Raw genomic sequence first — 18,148 nt, forward strand, 5'->3', positions numbered from 1 at the left:
CCCAACTTCTATAATCAATACTCTGACTGATAACGGCCAATGTGCCAAAATACTTTTTGACCACCTTGTCTACCTGTGATGGCACTTTCAATGAACTATGTTCATGTACTCCTCGATCCCTCTGCTCTAAAACACTATCCAAAGGCCTACCATTCACTGTGTAGGTCCTGCCCATGTTAGACTTCCTAAAATGCAACACCTCACATTTTTCTGTATTAAATTCCATCAAACATTCCTCAGCCCACCTGGCCAATCGATCCAGATCCTGCTGCAAGTTTTCACAATCTTCACTATCTGCAAAATTACCCACTTTTGTATCATCAGCAAACTTGCTAATCTTGCCCTGTATGTTCTCGTCCAAATCATTGATGTAGATAACAAACAGTAACAGGCCCAGCACCAAACCTTGAGGCACACCACTTGTAACAGGCCTCCAGAAGCAACCTTCCACCATCACCCTCTGCTTCCTTCCCTGAAGCCTATTTTCTATCCATTCAGCTCTTTCCTTGAATGTCCTTGATTCCGCTAACCGCAAGAGCTCTATCTCTTTCAAATTTATCCAGTGAATTGGCCTCCACTGCCTTCTGTAGCAGAGAATTCCACAAATTCACAACTCTCTGGGTGAAAACTCAATTTTAAATGGCCTCCCCTTTATTCTTAGACTGTGGCTGCTGGTCCTGGACTCCCCCAACATAGGGAACATTTTTCCTGCATCTAGCTTCTCCAGTCCTTTTATAATTTTATGTGTTTCTATAAGATCCCATCTCATCCAAAATTCCAGTGAATACAAGCCCAGCCTTTCCATTCTTTCCTCATATGACAGTCCCACCATCCCAGGATTAACCACGTGAACCTGTGCTGCACTGCCTCAATAGCAAGGGTGTCCTTCCTCAAATTAGGAGCAAAACTGCACGCAATACTCCAGATGTGGTCTCACCAGGGCCCTGTACAACTGCAGGAGGACCTCTTTACTCCTATACTCAAATCCTCTCGTTATGAAGGCCAACATGCCATTAGCTTTCTTCACTGCCTGCTGTACCTGCATGTTTACTTTCAGTGACTGGTGCACAAGGACACCCAGGTCCCTTTTTCCTAATCTGACACCATTGAGATAATAATCTGGCTCCTTGTTCTTGCCGCGAACGTGGATAACCTCACATTTATCTACTTTATACTACACCTGCCCACTCACTCAACCTGTCTATGTCACCCTGCAACCTCCTAGCATCCCCTTTGCAGTTCACACTGCCACCCAGCTTTGTGTCATCAGCAAATTTGCCAGTACTTTTTCAAGTTACTTTTAATTCCATCATCATCTAACTCATTAGTGTAAATATTGTGGCCCCAGCACCGAGCCTTGTGGCACTCCACTCGTCACTGCCTGCCATTCTGACAGGGACCTGTTTATCCCTACTCCTTGTTTCCTGTCTACCAATCAATTCTCTATCCATGTCAACATCCTACCCCAAATATGTTCTAATTTTGCCCACTAATCTCCTGTGTGGGACCTTATTCAAAGGCTTTCTGAAAGTCCAGATACACTACATCCACTAGCTCTCCTTCATCCATTTTACTTGTCACATCCTCAAAAATTTCCAGAAGATTAGTCAAGCAGGATTTCCCCTTCATAAATCCATGCTGACTTGGACCAATCCTTATACTGCTATCCAAATGCAGCGTTATTACTTCTTTAATAATTAACTCCAGCATCTTCCCGACTACTGATGTCAGGCTAACTGCTCTATAATTCCCTGTCATCACTGCTTATCCAGAAATTGTAAAATTTGCAGCTATGTTACTAACAGCCATTCCACCCACTCAGGTCAACGTGGAGACTGTTCTCCGCACTGAAAATAATTAAATTAGATTTAAGGGTTTCAATGAAAGAGGATCTTGTGGAAGCAATTCTGTTCCTAAGGACATTATTAATAAATTTTAGGTGTGTACTTTTGTAGCAAACTTAACTACCTATGCATTTACTTTTAATTTCTATTTCACGTGAGATTTTTTTTGTCATAATTTAGCCATTTAGCTCATACCTGTGGCCTTGATTTAATAAATTTTGGAGTAATGTTTTTGTAATTTTTTTTTAATTCAATGGAATTTAAATTTTGTCATAATCCTTTCTGTAATTTTTTTTCTTTTAGCATAATGAATTAAGTTTTTTTCCTAAAATAAACATTAAAAAAGCCACAATAGCAAAGCTACAACCATTAGACTCAAAACTTTAAGGACATGGGTTTAAAAGGTAGCTTGATGATTCATGTGGTTACTATGAAATGCCATCTTGTGTAATGTCATCATAGCAGATTTAGAATTATTATACCTCGGGGTCAGGGTCCGGACACAAGAAATCAGAGTCGGAGTCGGGTGTTTTGGGTATCTACTCCACAGCCCTGCTGTTCAGGGTGGGTCAATGTGCTGCCTAAATATTTGGCTTCAGACTAAGCTGGTCTGTGCCTTTCCAGCCCAGTATCATAGGATGATAGTAGCATTAGCTGGTTCCTTAAACTTTGGCTCAAGTCCATGCCAACCAGCACTAATTCTTTCTGACACACCGGGGACGATTTGCAGAAGCCAATTAACGTACAAACCTGCACGTCTTTTTTAATGTGAGGAAACCGGAGCACCTAGAGAAACTCCACAAGGTCCAAGGGAGAATATACAAACTGTACAGACAGCACCTAGTCAGGTTGAACCCGGGACTCTAGCACATGGAGGCAGCTGCCCAAGAGGCAGGACATGGATGAGTGGTTTATTTTGGGTATTCATTTAAAGTTTGATTTGGTATCAGCAGGCAAATGGTAAATTCAGTTGAACGTTCAGCCAGGGAGCAGATGAGGATTTTAGGCTAGGATGATGGAGTTATATTTGGTGTTGATTTAAAATTCAACTTGAAATCAGCTTGGAGGTAGATGGCAAACATCACCTGAAAGCAAGTCAGGCTATCATGTTTGCCTCAGCTAGATAGTTTACCTCAGAGATTTTCCACCTCCGAGGGTAGCCAAGGCATTTCAACTGTGTTCGGAGTGTCTTTGTCAAGGATGACCAGGCATCAGTGTCAGCAAAGGCCTCAGGATCTTGAAATGATCACCAATTACCAATGAACATATGGTGTAGGAAAGAACTGCAAATGCTGGTTTAAATCGAAGGTAGACACAAAATGCTGGAGTAACTCAGCAGGGCAGGCAGCATCTCTGGAGAGAAGGAATGGGTGACGATTTGGGTCGAGACCCTTCTTTAGACTGAACACATGGTAACTGATCTGATTTTGATTATATTTAATTAAGACGATGTTCTATAATTATATGTGAAATCTTCACTAACATTCTTACCAGTGGTCAGAGTAGCTTTTACATTGTGATCCCTATAACTTGGCAGTCATTTTTGTTGTATTTAAAATCAAAATCATTCTGCTGAAAAGGATAAAATGAGCGGCAAAGAGTATCTGCATTTAATTCATTATAAAAAGTTGGCTGAAAGAGTAGAAAATTATGATGTACATAAAGTTAAATTTACAGAATGTTGAAGGGAAATAACCTGTTGCCATAACGAATGTTGTTTGATGCTAGATTTTTTTGCAATATTGTTAGACTGAAACAATGAAGACACTAATTCACAAGTTGACAAACAATTGCCACCTTAAAGAATCAAAAATGAAACTATGGTGTTATAAATGTAACATATTTCAAATGGAAATTTCAATGAAATCAATACAGGAATACGAATTACATTTGTTTTGTTGCAATATCAGTGTGTTCAGCATTATTCAAAATATTTCCAGGTCATTACTATGATCAAGTTCAATTACATCTTCTGGATCTAATGTTGATTTTTCCATCTGAACTTCTTCCGTATCTTCAACAGAAGCCAAGGCATCATTTGTGTCACTAGCAAAAGTCTCTCGTGAAGCGTCATCATCCATTTGCAAATTCAGCTCTTTAATTGCCTGCTTCATCTTTTTTCCAATTATGTGGCGCCTCCTCTTTTTCGCTGCTTTTTTGGAATTATATTCCCTCTGATTTTCATCATAAAATATTTCCTGTTGATGTAAATCAAGAGATGCTTTTATTTTTAGATAAGTACAGTTTAAGCCTTCTTGCTACGGGGGAAAAAATGATCCATTTTGCATTTTTTAAATAACGCTTTGAGAGTTTAACCACTTGATTAACAGAAAATCACTCAATGGAATCCAAGTTCTGGAATAGAGAGAGGGAGTGGTGTCAGAGGAAAGGTATGAGAAGTTTGGAGATAGAGATTAGTGCAAGGCCATGAATGGATTTGAATAGATGTTGAACACATCTGCCATTTCCTTATACTTATAGAAGCTCAATACATGCTGCAACATGGTTCTTGAAGTTTCAGAGCAAGTGTGGGCACTATGCAAGAGACTATTCTTAGCATTAAAACGTGGCCGGTAACTGAAATGGCATCTACCAGAGTAGCCTAACGCTGTTAATACATGTACACCTCTGCAGTTCTTCCCATATAAAGATTAGAGGTTATGTGATGAGGAAGCAAAATTTCACATCCACACTGTAGTCTGCACTAGATTGGCTCACATATATCAGGAACAAAAATGCCCAGACAATAGAGCACCCATCGTCTCCCATGACGTGGCGGTGGAGTGCAGTGATTATGAAAAGTAAAGCAAAACATTTTCATTTCAATTACTATTGCCTCCTAGTGTTTCTATTTATGCAAGTGGTAAGTTAAAAGAAAAAATATTGACCATTTTTAAATGTATTCATTTAATTATTTTTAATTTATTTATAAAATTATTACATTAATAACCAAAAAATATTTAATCACTGACCTTTATTTGGTCTTGAGTGATACTTGGAGTACTTTTCAACAACTGTAGGTAAACACCACCAGGTGTTCTTCTGCGACTGCCATCCTGTAGAGAAGAAACAAATTTGGAGCAATGCCTTTAGTTTTAAAGTGGGTGAAATTCTATTAATGAAAACCAATTATCTTAACTGCCACACTTCCCTATTACCACGTCTCCTTGGAGCAAGTCTCTTCCACAAGCTATCACTTGCAACACAATAAAAATAACATTGCAAGGAAGACATATTGGCACCATTATTTCTCCCAAACTCGAAAGTGCAGACGCCAAATATAACTCTCCCATCATTAACGGGCAATACTGCTTAACTGAACAGACTTTACAGATGTTTTTAGTTATCACTGAAATAGGTTGTATTTGACAAATCATTACAAAGAAATAGAAAAACTGTTACTTACAACAATCATGAGTCCGCCATTCTGCTCAACCTCAGCTGTTTGCACCAAGAGTTCTATTGCTTTCTTCTTCCCGATGGCTGTTACAACCCTTTGAATCAAGGCAGTTTTTGGCTCTCGGAGTCTGAAAATTGAAATAAAAAATTGAGAGCAGCTTTCTACATCACTTATTTAACAACATTTATATTCATCAAAGCAATTAATTATGCTGAGGTCAAATTATGGATAGGGCACATTTTTTAAAATTATTTTCTGCAAATGATAATAAACATATGAGCTCCAAACTTGAGTGACCTGGTCTCTATCCCCTCCAAAACAAAGGTCAGGTCAATGCGCCAGATATATTATAACTGTCTTAGCGAAATACATTTTTTGTTCTTGATAATATAAATAAACAGCATACAACTGCAATTGTCCTCTCAAAATTAAAAAGCAGAACTACTTACAGATGTCCACAATCACAGTTTTCCAGGCCTGAAATGTTATAACTTAACTGTGAATATAGTGCAACACCACACTGACTAGTGACTTTTCTTGGTAGTGAGGAAGCGAGTTCTTTGGAGATACGATACAGACATATTGAAACTATGGAGCATTCTCTGAAGATTGTACTGAACCCAGCATGTTAATGTAATCACGATGAAAGCTCACCAATGCCACCTCTTCCTTAGATTTGACATGTGGCCAAATATCTATTGAAATGTGCATTAACAGCGTTAGGCTACTCTGGTAGATGCCATTTCAGTTACCAGCCACGTTTTAATGCTAAGAATAGTCTCTTGCATAGTGCCCACACTTGCTCTGAAACTTCAAAAACCATGTTGCAGCATGTATTGAGCTTCTATAAGTATAAGGAAATGGCAGATGTGTTCAACAGGTACTTTGGCTTGTCTTCACTAAAGAGAACACAAACAATCTTCCTGATCTACTAGGGGCCAGAGGATCTAGGGTGGCGGAGGAACTGAAGGAGATTCACATTAGGCAGGAAATGGTGTTGGGTAGACTGATGGTCTGGATCCCAGGGTGCTTAAGGAAGTGGCTCCCAGGGTACTTAAGGAAGGAAATCGTGAACGCATTGGTGATAATTTTCCAATGTTCTTATAGATTCAGGATCAGTTCCTGTGGATTGGAGGGTAGCTAATTTTATCACACTTTTTAAGAAGGGCGGCAGAGAGAAAACATGGAATTATAGACCTGTTAGCCTGACATCGGTGGTGGGGAAGATGCTGGAGTCAATAATAAAAGATGAAATAGCAGCACATTTGAATGGCAGTAGCAGGATTGGTCTGAGTTAGCATGGATTTACGAAGAGGGAATCATCTAATCTTCTGGAATCTTTTGAAGATGTAACCAGGATAATGGACAAGGGAGAGCCGGTGGATGTAGTGTACCTGGACTTTCAGAAAGCATTTGATAAGGTCCCACATTGGAGATTAGTGGGCAAAATTAGAGCACATGGTATTTGGGGTAGGGTGCTGACATGGATAGAAAATTGTTTGGCAGGCGGGAAACAAAGAGTAGGAATTAACAGGTCCGTTTCAGAATGGCAGGCAGTGACTAGTGGGGTACCGCAAGGCTCGGTGCTGGGACCACAGCTATTTACAATATATATTAATGATTTGGATGAGGGGATTAAAAGTAAAAATAGCAAATTTGCAGATGACACAAAGCTGGGTGGTGGTGTGAACTGTGAGGAGGATGCTATGAGGATGCAGGGTGACTTGGACAGGTTGGGTGAGTGGGCAGATGCATGGCAGATGCAGTTCAATGTGGATAAATGTGAGGTTATCCACTTTGGTGGCAAAATCAGGAAGGCAGATTACTATCTAAATGGTGTCAAATTGGGAAATGGGGAAGTACAACGGGATCTGGGGGTCCTTGTACATCAGTCTATGAAAGTAAGCATGCAGGTATAGCAGGCAGTGAAGAAAGCGAATGGCATGTTGGCCTTCATAACAAGAGTTGAGCATAGGAGCAAAGAGGTCATCCTGTTGTTGTACAGGGCCGTAGTGGAGTATTGTGTGCAGTTTTGGTCTCCAAACTTGAGGAAGGACATTCTTGCTATTGAGGGAGTGCGGCGTAGGTTCACAAGGTTAATTCCCGGGATGGCGGGACTGTCATATGTCGATAGATTGGAGCGGCTAGGCTTGTATACTCTGGAATTTAGGATGAGAGATCTTATTGAAACATATAAGATTATTAAGGGTTTGGACACGCTAGAGGCAGGAAATATGTTCCCAATGTTGGGGGAGTCCAGAACCAGGGGCCATAGTTTAAGAATAAGTGGCAAGCCATTTAGAACGGAGATTAGAAAAAGCTTTTTCACACAAAGAGTTGTGAGTGTGTGGAATTCTCTGCCTCAGTGGGCGGTGGAGGCTGGTTCTCTGGATGCTTTCAAGAGAGGGTTAGATAGAGCTCTTAGGGATAGCAGAGTTAAGGGATATGGAGAGAAGGCAGGAACAGGGTACTGATTGTGGATGATCAGCCATGATCACATTGAATGACGGTGCTGGCTTGAAGGGCCAAATGGCCTACTCCTGCACCTATTGTAATGTGGAGAGCAGACTGACTAGTTGCATCATGGTCTGATTAGAAAATTCAAACATCTAAGAATGAAGGAGGCTGCAGAAAGTGATGGGACATTGCCTCGTGCATCACGGGTACTGACTTCCCATCATCAAATTGATCTGCAGGAAGATTTCATTACCACCAGGTTAAAGAACACCTTCCTCCCATCCACCTTTTTTGAACTATCCCGCACAACTCCAATCACAACCATACCTCAACACTGAGGACTGCAGGACTAAGATTGCTCTACGTAATTTGGTGTTTGCAATAACATTGTCTAGTTTACTTAGATTAACTCACTCCGGACACTGCCTCTACTCCCCTCTGCCATCAGGCAAGATGTACAGAAGTGCGAAAATGCATACCTCCAGATTCAGGGATAGTTTCTTCCAAGCTGTTATTTGGCAACTGAACCATCCTATCACCAACTAGAGAACAGTTCTGACCTACAATCTATCTCGTTAGAGACCCTCAGACTATCTTTAATCAGACTTTACTGGACTTTACCTTGCACTAAACGTTATTCCCTTTATCCTATATCTGCACGCTGTGGTTGGCTTGAGTGTAATCATGTATACTCTTTCCGCTGACTGGATAGCATGTAACAGCAAAGCTTTTCACTGTACGTCAGTACACCTGACAATAAACTAAACTAACTTGTTATATGTTAAATTTGTTATTGTTGCATTTTATGCACCATTAAAGCTGCAGCAAGTATTTAATTGTTCCGGTTCATATATTGTGTGCATGACAAATAAATACTCTTGAACACTTGATTTATCATCCCGACATGTTATTTGGAACACGAGTGATCTAACAGATGGGATTTGGTATTCTTAGCTTTAGGCAAGCCTAATCACAAACCTTTACCAATTTGAACTCAAATCTTCTCATCTTAATTAAGCAGAATGTGCAGTTCACAATATCTAGGAAAAATATTTTACCATATGCATAATATTAAAAAATAACAGATTTACTGTCCCACATGACCATGGGACCAACTTGTTCATCCCAGTTTGGCAAAAGACTAAATCAGGGAAGGTAGTGCATCCGTGGATAACACGGGAAATCAGGGATAGTATCAAAACAAAAGATGAATAATACAAATTAGCCAGAAAAAGCAGCCTACCAGAGGACTGGGAGAAAGTCAGAGTCCAGCAGAGGAAGACAACGGGCTTAATTAGGAAAGGGAAGATAGATTATGAAAGAAAACTGGAAGGGAACATAAAAACCGACTACAAAAGTTTTTATAGACATGTGAAGAGAAAAAGATTAGTTAAAACAAATGTAGGTCCCTTGCAGTCAGAAACAGGTGAATTGATCATGGGGAACAAGGACATGGCAGACCAATTGAATAACTACTTTGGTTCTGTCTTCACTAAGGAAGACATAAATAATTTGCCAGAAATAGCAGGGGTCCGGGGGTCTAATGAGATGGAACTGAGTGAAATCCAGGTTAGCCGGGAAGTGGTGTTAGGTAAATTGAATGGATTAAAGGCCGATAAATCCCCAGGGCCAGATAGGCTGTATCCAAGAGTACTTGAGGAAGTAGCCCCAGAAATAGTGGATGCATTAGTGATAATTTTTCAAAACGTTTTGGATTCTGGAGTAGTTCCTGAGGATTGGAGGGTAGCTAATGTAACCCCACTTTTTAAAAAGGGAGGGAAAGAGAAAATGGGGAATTACAGACCAGTTAGCGTAACATCAGTAGTGGGGAAACTGCTGGAGTCAGTTATTAAAGATGGAATTGCAGCACATTTGGAAAGTGGTGAAATCATTGGATAAAATCAGCATGGATTTATGAAAGGTAAATCATGTCTGACGAATCTTATAGAATTTTTCGAGGATGTAACTAGTAGAGTGGATGAGGGAGAACCAGTGGATGTGTTATATCTGGACTTTCAGAAGGCTTTCGGCAAGGTCCCACATAAGAGATTAGTATGCAACCTTAAAGCATATGGAATAGTGGGTTCAGTATTGCTGTGGATAGAGAACTGGCTGGCAGACAGGAAGTAAAGAGTAGAAGTAAACGGGTCCTTTTCAGAATGGCAGGCATTGATTAGTGGGGTACCGCAAGGCTCGGTGCTGGGACCCCAGCTATTTACAATATATATTAATGATTTGGACAAGGGAATTGAATGCAACATCTCCAAGTTTGCGGATGACACAAAGCTGGGGGGCAGTGTTAGCTGTGAGGAGGATGCTAAGAGGCTGCAAGGTGACTTGGATAGGCTGGGTGAGTGGGCAAATGCATGGCAGATGCAGTATAATGTGGATAAATGTGAGGTTATCCACTTTGGTGGCAAAAACAGGAAAGTAGACTATTAACTGAATGGTGGCCGATTAGGAAAAGGGGAGATGCAACGAGACCTGGGTGTCATGGTACACCAGTCATTGAAAGTAGGAATGCAGGTGCAGCAGGCAGTGAAGAAACCAAATGGTATGTTAGTATTCATAGCAAAAGGATTTGAGTATAAGAGCAGGAAGGTTCTACTGCAGTTGTACAGGGTATTGGTGAGACCACACCTGGAGTATTGCGTACAGTTTTGGTCTCCTAATCTGAGGAAAGACATTCTTGCCATAGAGGGAGTACAAAGAAGGTTCACCAGACTGATTCCTGGGATGGCAGGACTTTCATATGAAAAAAGACTAGACTCGGCTTGTACTCGCTAGAATTTAGAAGATTGAGGGGGGATCTTATAGAAACTTACAAAATTCTTAAGGGGTTGGACAGGCTAGATGCAGGAAGATTGTTCCCGATGTTGGGCAAGTCCAGAACAAGGGGTCACAATTTAAGGATAAGGGGGAAGTCTTTTAGGACCGAGATGCGATGAACATTTTTCACACAGTGGTGAATCTCTGGAATTCTCTGTCACAGAAGGCAGTTGAGGCCAGTTCATTGGCTATATTTAAGAGGGTGGTAGATGTGGCCCTTATGGGGGGTGGGGGAGGAAGAAGCCAGGTTCAGTTTATTCTTGTTATCTTCTTTTTCTGATTAGATTTTAAGACATCAGAGGTTGGATAATGAACAGTACACCTGTATAAAATATTTGGAGCCTCGCAGAACCTGAAGACCTAAACCTTTGCCAAACTGCTTCAAATTTTCCTGCCGAGTTCTCGATGTCCTTGTCAATAAGTATATCTCAAAAGAACATCACAGAAACAGATTATCTTCTAATTCATTTCACTGTTTATCATAACTTTGTTATTTGGATGCATTATAATTGATTGGTCATTTGCATTTGTAATTTGCAATTAATATATTACTTTATTTGGCATTACGGGTAATTAAAGTGATTACCTGCCAAATAATGAAAGGCCGACCGAGTGGATGTGGAGAGGATGTTTTCATTAGTGGGAGAGTCTTGGATCAGAGGGCACAGCCTTATAATAAAAGGATGTATGTTTAGAATGGAGATCAGGAGGAATTTCTTTATCCGGAAGGCACTAAATCCGTGGAATTCATTGCCACAGACGGCCAAGTCATTGGATATTTTTAGTAGAGATTCACTGGTTCTTGAATTAAAAGGGCGTCAAAGGTTACGGGGAGAAGGCAGTTGAATGGGGTTGAGAGGGAAAAATAGATCACCCATGATCGAATGGCGGAGCAGACACGATGGGCTGAATTCTGCTCCTATGTCTTATAAGACTGAACATATATGCAACAGAGGGTGGGCAGAGTACGTTGGTATGTACAAGCACTGTAGCGGAAGCATTGAAGTACATGCCTTGCCTTGTGAGGCCAAAAGCAAAAACAAAATGCTGAGCAATTTCTTAACCATCACATATTTACTACTAACTGACCCATGTGTAGCAACTTTGAAAACACAATATATGGTCTATAAGATTCATGTGAAACATACCCACTTTTCAATTGTCTGATTTTCAGCTATAGCATATTTGACATACGGCAGTAACTTATTGCCCATAAGAAATATTATAGGGTGTCCAGTGACCACTGTTGTGATCACTACCCAGTCCATCATCGGCTCTGACCTCCCCACCATCAAAGGATCTATCGCATCACTGCCTCAAAAAGGCTGCCAACATCATCAAAGACCCACACCATCCTGATCACACACTCATTTCACCGTTGCCAACGGGAAGAAGGTACAGGAGCCTGAAATCTGTAACATCCAGGTTTAGGAACCTTCTTCCCCACAGCCATCAGGCTATTAAACACAACATCAAATCAGCTCTGAACATTAACAGTCTATTATTATTATTGCACTATATCTGTTTATTGCCTTGCCATAGAGGGAGTACAGAGAAGGTTCACCAGACTGATTCCTGGGATGTCAGGACTTTCATATGAAGAAAGACTGGATACACTTGGCTTGTACTCGCAAGAATTTAGAAGATTGAGGGGGGATCTTATAGAAACGTACAAAATTCTTAAGGGGTTGAACAGGCTAGATGCAGGAAGATTGTTCCCAATGTTGGGGAAGTCCTGAACAAGAGGTCACAGTTTAAGGATAAGGGGTAAATATTTTAGGACCGAGATGAGGAAAACATTTTTCACACAGAGTGGTGAATCTCTGGAATTCTCTGCCACAAAAGGTAGTTGAGGCCAGTTCATTGGCTTTATTTAAGAGGGAGTTAGATGTGGCCCTTGTGGCTAAAGGGATCAGGGGGTATGGCGAGAAGGCAGGTACAGGATACTGAGTTGGATGATCAGCCATGATCATATTGCAGGCTCGAAGGGCCGAATGACCTACTCCTGCACCTATTTTCTATGTTTCTATGTCTGTTTCTATTTATTGTGTATATATGGTCAATGGTCTGTAGACACACTGAACTTTTATCTTCTGTTTTGTACTATGTTTACATAATCTATTGTGCAGCAAGTAAGAATTTAATTGTCCTATCTGGGACACATGACAATAAAACTCTCTTGACATTTTGATAGGCCACTTCCTGATCCTGCAAGAAATGTGCTCTATATTCTAGTATTACTGACTTCATTTGTCAAAGAGTAATAATAAAAAATAAACAGGACAGAATCAAAATGTAATAACTCTTGCTTACACTGGACACGCCAAAGGCTCCGAGCACACTGAGCAGTGAAAAATATTGAGAGCCACATTAAATGTATCCAAACTGTTAATGGCACGTTAGCAACACGTATTTCCAACAGTGTTCAGCGCCAACTAACCTGTGTGCTATTTCATCAGAAATCTTATCTGGACTATCATCTTCTGTAATATCACATTTTCCTTTATAGTCCATTTCAAGTACTTCACCCAGACGCTCTTTGACAGGCCTTTTTCGCTTGAGGTTGTTGGGGTTACATGCTTGCTGGCGATTGCTGCCCTTTCCATCCTGAACATAGTCATCCAATTCTTTTTCTAATTTAGTCATTTCCTTTTCTTCCTCCTCCTGACGTTCTTTTTCCATCATTTTCTTTGCCTGTACATAATTGTAAGTCTCAGACTGACGAGAATCCATGTCAATGTTGCCTTCCATTCCCAGAATTCCTAGCTCGGTTGCCACGGCATCTTGATTTTGTTCTTGCAGCACAGAGCCCCAAATATTGTTAACTTTGCGACCAGCCGGTTTGGCAAAGTTGCCAGAAGGTGCAACACTTTCCCCATCTGTGCCAAAAGGCATCACCGCTGATTTTGTACGCACATTCCCGCTGTGTGAACATTTCTGCCGTTTTCGCCGCAAGAGTCTTTCTTCTTCTTCAGAGTCTTGCTCACTGTCTTCGCTCGAGTTGTCAGATTCTATGATTTGGTAACGACTGCTCAAATCAAATGATGATGGACGAGGTTGAAAATCATCTTGCGCAGTAAACAGTATTGCAGGATAGTTGGGAAGAGCAGGTTGCTGAATCTTTGAAAGAAGTAAAATACAATTAACAAGAATGAATATCTCAAACAATTTAATCAATTATTTATTTTTCAGCCGTTTATGCCATGAGAGTAATCACTAGGTATTATTACATAATCTAACTATTGTCAATTTCTCCCTCCACTCTCTAATTTCTTAACTTTATTTACCCCAAAATTCTTAAAATCATAATTTTCAAATATTTTGTTCATGCAAATTGTATGATAAACTGTGTAAGAAGGAACTGCAGATGTTGGTTTAAACCGAAGATAGACACAAAAAGCTGGAGTAACTCAGCGGGACAAACAGCATCTTTGGAAAGATGGAAAGGGGTGTCGTTTTGGGTTGAGACCCTGGTATTTAACACCAAGATCTGGGGCAGGTAATCACAAGCTTGATCAAAGAGAAATTGTTAAGTGTCTTAAAAGATAGAGGCTTGGAGTGTGTTCAGGGAAAACAATAATTTATAGTCTTGACATTTGACCATCAATGGTGGAGCAATCAAAATTAGTAATGTACATTATTTATAAGGAAACAGAAATGTTGAAATATTGCAGGACTGAAAGGCATCGTGGAGGTACATGCACAAGTATCAATGAATAGATGAATAAATGAATATGGTAAAAGTATAGAAGAAAATGAAAACAGAAATTAAAGTATTAGAAATCAAAGGTAGACAAAATTGCTAGAGAAACTCAGCGGTGAGGCAGCATCTATGGAGCGAATAGGTGACGTTTCTGGTCGAGACCCTTCTTCAGACTGATGTGGGGGGGGGGGGGGGGGGGGGGGAGGAGGAAGAAAGGAAGAGGCGGAGACAGTGGGCTGTGGGAGAGCTGGGAAGGGGAGGGGAAGGAGGGAGAAAGCAAGGACTACCTGAAATTGAAGAAGTCAATGTACATACCGATGGGGTGTGAACTACCAAGCAAAATATGAGGTGCTGCTCCTCTAATTTGCAGTGGGACTCACTCTGGCCATGGAGGAGGCCCAGGACAGAAAGGTCGGATTCGGAATGGGAGGGGGAGTTGAAGTGCTGAGCCACCAGGAGATCAGGTGGGTTAATGCGAACTGAGCGGAGGTGTTGGGCGAAGCAATCGCTAAGCGTACGCTTGGTCTCACCGATGTAGAGCAGTTGACACCTAGAACAGCGGATGCATTAAATGAGGTTGGAGGAGGTGCATGAGAATCTCTGCCTGGAAAGACTGCTTGGGTCCTTGGATGGAATCGAGGGGGAGGTAAAGTGACAGGTGTAACATTTCCTGTGGTAGCAAAGGAAAGTACCAGGGGAGGGGGTGGTTTTGGGTGGGAAGGGACGAATTGACCAAGGAGTTACGGAGGGAGCAGTCTCTGCGGAAAGCGGAAAGGGGAGGAGATGAGAAGATGTGGCCAGTGGTGGGATCCCGTTGGAGGTGGCGAAAATGTCGGAGGATTATCTGTTGTATGTGATAGCTGGTAGGGTGGAAGGTGAGGACAAGGGGGACTCTGCCCTTGTTGCGAGTGGGGGGGATGGGGAGTGAGAGCGGAACTACGGGATATAGAGACCCTGGTGAGAGCGTCATCTATAGTCGAAGAGGGGAACCCCCGTTCCCTAAAGAATGAGGACATCTCCGATGCACTGATTTGGAATAACTCATCCTGGGTGCAGATGCTTTAGGGAACGGGGGTTCTCCTCGACTACAGATGAGGCTGTCAACAGGTTCTCCTCTATATCCCGTAGTTCCGCTCTCACTCCCCATCCCCCCACTCCTCCAACCTCATTTAATGCATCCGCTGTTCTAGGGGTCAACTGCTCTACATTGGTGAGACCAAGAGCAGGTTTGGCGATCGCTTCACCCAACACTTCCGCTCAGTTCGCATTAACCAACCTGATCTCCCGGTGGCTCAGCACTTCAACTCCCCCTCCAATTCTGAATCCGACCTTTCTGTCCCGGTCCTCCTCAATGGCCAGAGTGAGTTCCACTGCAAATTGGAGGAGCAGCACCTCATATTTTGCTTTGGTAGTTTACACCCCAGCGGTATGAACATTGACCTCCAATTTCAGGTAATCCTTGCTTTCTCCCTCCTTCCCCTCCCCTTCCCAGCTCTCCCAAAGCATACTGTCTCCACCTCTTCCTTTCTTCTTCCTGCCCTGCCACCCCCACATCAGTCTGATATAAGGGTCTCGACCCAAAACGTCACCTATTCCTTTGCTCCATAGATGCTGCCTCACCCGCTGAGTTTCCTGGGATGTCAGGACTGTCATATGAAGAAAGACTGGATAGACTCGGTTTGTACTCACTAGAATTTAGAAGATTGAGGGGGGAATCTTACAGAAACTTACAAAATTCTTAAGGGGTTGGACAAGCTAGATGCAGGAAGATTGTTCCCGATGTTGGGGAAGTCCAGAACAAGGGGTCACAGCTTAAGGATAAGGGGGAAATCTTTTAGGACCGAGATGAGAAAAACATTTTTCACACAGAGAGTGGTGAATCTGTGGAATCCTCTGCCACAGAAAGTAGTTGAGGCCAGTTCATTGGCTATATTTAAGAGACAATTAGATGTGGCCCTTGTGGCTAAAGGGATCAGGGGGTATGGAGAGAAGGCAGGTACAGGATACTGAGTTGGATGATCAGCCATGATCGTATTGAATGGCGGCGCAGGCTTGAAGGGCCAAATGGCCTACTCCTGCACCTATTTTCCATGTTTCTCCAGCAATTTTGCCTACCCTCGATTTTTCCAGCATCTGCAGTTCTTTCTTAAATATTAGAAATATTAGAAAGGTGGTCCTCGGGATAGACGGGGAAAAAGGCAGCAAAGTTGCAAAATGATTTACGCATGGGCTGGATTACCATATCCATAGTATACATTTCTTTAATCAGATAATTTATTTATCAATGTTCTGATAAATGCAAATGGTAAATGCTAAATCTTAATTGTAGAATTCAAACATGGAACTGAAATTTCAACATGGATAATGGGAAAATGTATCGGGGGGGGGGGGGGGTCTACAAAGATAGGGATTGTATTTGAGAAAGGGATGGTGTGTTCCCGGCATGATACATGTGTAGACATCAAACATAATGAATGGCAGCTCTTGTTCGCATTGCCTGGGCCCTTCTCACCTCCACGTGTGGGGTAGGTAGGTAGGCAGCGGCTTTACCGGGAGAGCCTCCTCCTGCAGCCTCGCAGCTGCACCAGGCCGCGCTCCCGGCACAGCGCTGCAGCACCGCACACACCGCGCCTCTCCCGTACCTGTTGGTCGGCGCCGGTCGTCATCTCAGAGTCCGAGTCCGACTCCGAATCCGAGTCCAGCACCTCGCCATCTTCCAGCGAAGCCGCCATCACTTCACCCTCGCCTCCAGACAAGCTCTGGGGATGTGGGGACACTTCCGGTGTCCGGGTCCCGCCTTTATCACATCCCACCGCGGTGCCGCTGCCTGTATCGCCTCCCACCACTGATGGCGCTGTCACTGCTGTACCGCCTCCCTCCACTGATGGCGCTGTCACTGCTGTATCGCCTCCCACCACTGATGGCGCTGTCACTGCTGTATCGCCTCCCACCACTGATGGCGCTGCCTGTATCACCTCCCACCACTGATGGCGCTGTCACTGCTGTATCACTTCCCTCCACTGATGGCGCTGTCATTGCTGTATCACTTCCCTCCACTGATGGCGCTGTCACTGTCTGTATCACCTCCCACCACTGATGGCGCTGTCATTGCTGTACCACCTCCCAGCACCACAGAGGCGCTGTACCACCTCCCACCACCGACAACGCTCTCACTGCCTGTAACGCCTCCCACCACTGATGGCGCTGTCGCTGCTTTATCACCTCCCATCGCCTCTCCAATGGCAAGCTAGATAGACCAATCCTGCTAAATGCAATGGGCTGACGTGTAGTACGCAGCGGAGCGGAACGTGGGCCTTTTTTTCATCCATTTCAGTAACCCGACTCGCAGTGTAATCAACGTTGCGGGAGAACAGTTGTTAATTCTGTTAAAAATTATATTTCTGTTATAAATTATAATTCTGAAAATGAGGAGAACATTTTTCCCAAATAACTTTGATTTTTACGAGGATGTTTCCGTAACCGGCTTCTGTCTCCGCAATATTATCCTATGGGATCTTTGGTGCGGCGACGGAAGCCGGTTACAGAAATGGGGCCTAAAATGACTCATGAATCTGCCCATGACCGTACTACGTCGAGTGATCTATCTTGCTTGCTATAGGATCTTTGGCTGTGACCGCCCACCACCGCAGACATTTATTTGCACCAACTCTTGCAGTTCGTGATCTCCTCTAGTCCCATTACATGAATTTGACGTGTTCAACCGAACCAGCGTTTTAAAGAGGCTTAAAATCTTTACTCTTAAAGTCCAACCGACTGTTTACATATGGCAGAATTTATAATGTATTTAAATCACTTTGTCAACTTGTTTAGGAAAGAACTGCAGATGCAGGAAAATCGAAGGTAGACAAAAATGCTGGAGAAACTCAGCGGGTGAGGCAGCATCTATGGAGTGAA

At 42.5% G+C, this 18,148-nt stretch overlaps 1 protein-coding gene across 1 annotated transcript; it reads right to left on the reverse strand.

Moving 5' to 3' along the window:
- Positions 1-3,431: 3,431 nt before the first annotated feature.
- On the reverse strand, positions 3,432-17,037 carry phax (phosphorylated adaptor for RNA export). Its single transcript, XM_055633094.1, has 5 exons — positions 16,876-17,037; positions 12,971-13,650; positions 5,251-5,371; positions 4,817-4,900; positions 3,432-4,042 (listed from the first exon to the last, which is right to left on the reverse strand). Exons 1-5 carry the CDS (start codon positions 16,963-16,965, stop codon positions 3,770-3,772), a joined length of 1,248 nt encoding a protein of 415 aa, XP_055489069.1. The 5' UTR covers positions 16,966-17,037; the 3' UTR covers positions 3,432-3,769.
- Positions 17,038-18,148: the final 1,111 nt, after the last annotated feature.

Source organism: Leucoraja erinacea, chromosome 3 (assembly GCF_028641065.1).
Source record: "Leucoraja erinacea ecotype New England chromosome 3, Leri_hhj_1, whole genome shotgun sequence".
In the NCBI taxonomy this organism is placed as follows: domain Eukaryota; kingdom Metazoa; phylum Chordata; class Chondrichthyes; order Rajiformes; family Rajidae; genus Leucoraja; species Leucoraja erinaceus.

Excerpts from the sequence above, each read along its gene's own strand:
- phax (XM_055633094.1), bottom strand. The coding sequence starts at position 16,965 with ATGGCGGCTTCGCTGGAAGATGGCGAGGTGCTGGACTCGGATTCGGAG. Across the intron at positions 5,372-12,970 it reads TCTGATGAAATAGCACACAG|ACTCCGAGAGCCAAAAACTG; the intron begins GTTAGTTGGCGC and ends TTCAATTTTCAG. Across the intron at positions 4,043-4,816 it reads TCACTCAAGACCAAATAAAG|GAAATATTTTATGATGAAAA; the intron begins GTCAGTGATTAA and ends TTACATCAACAG.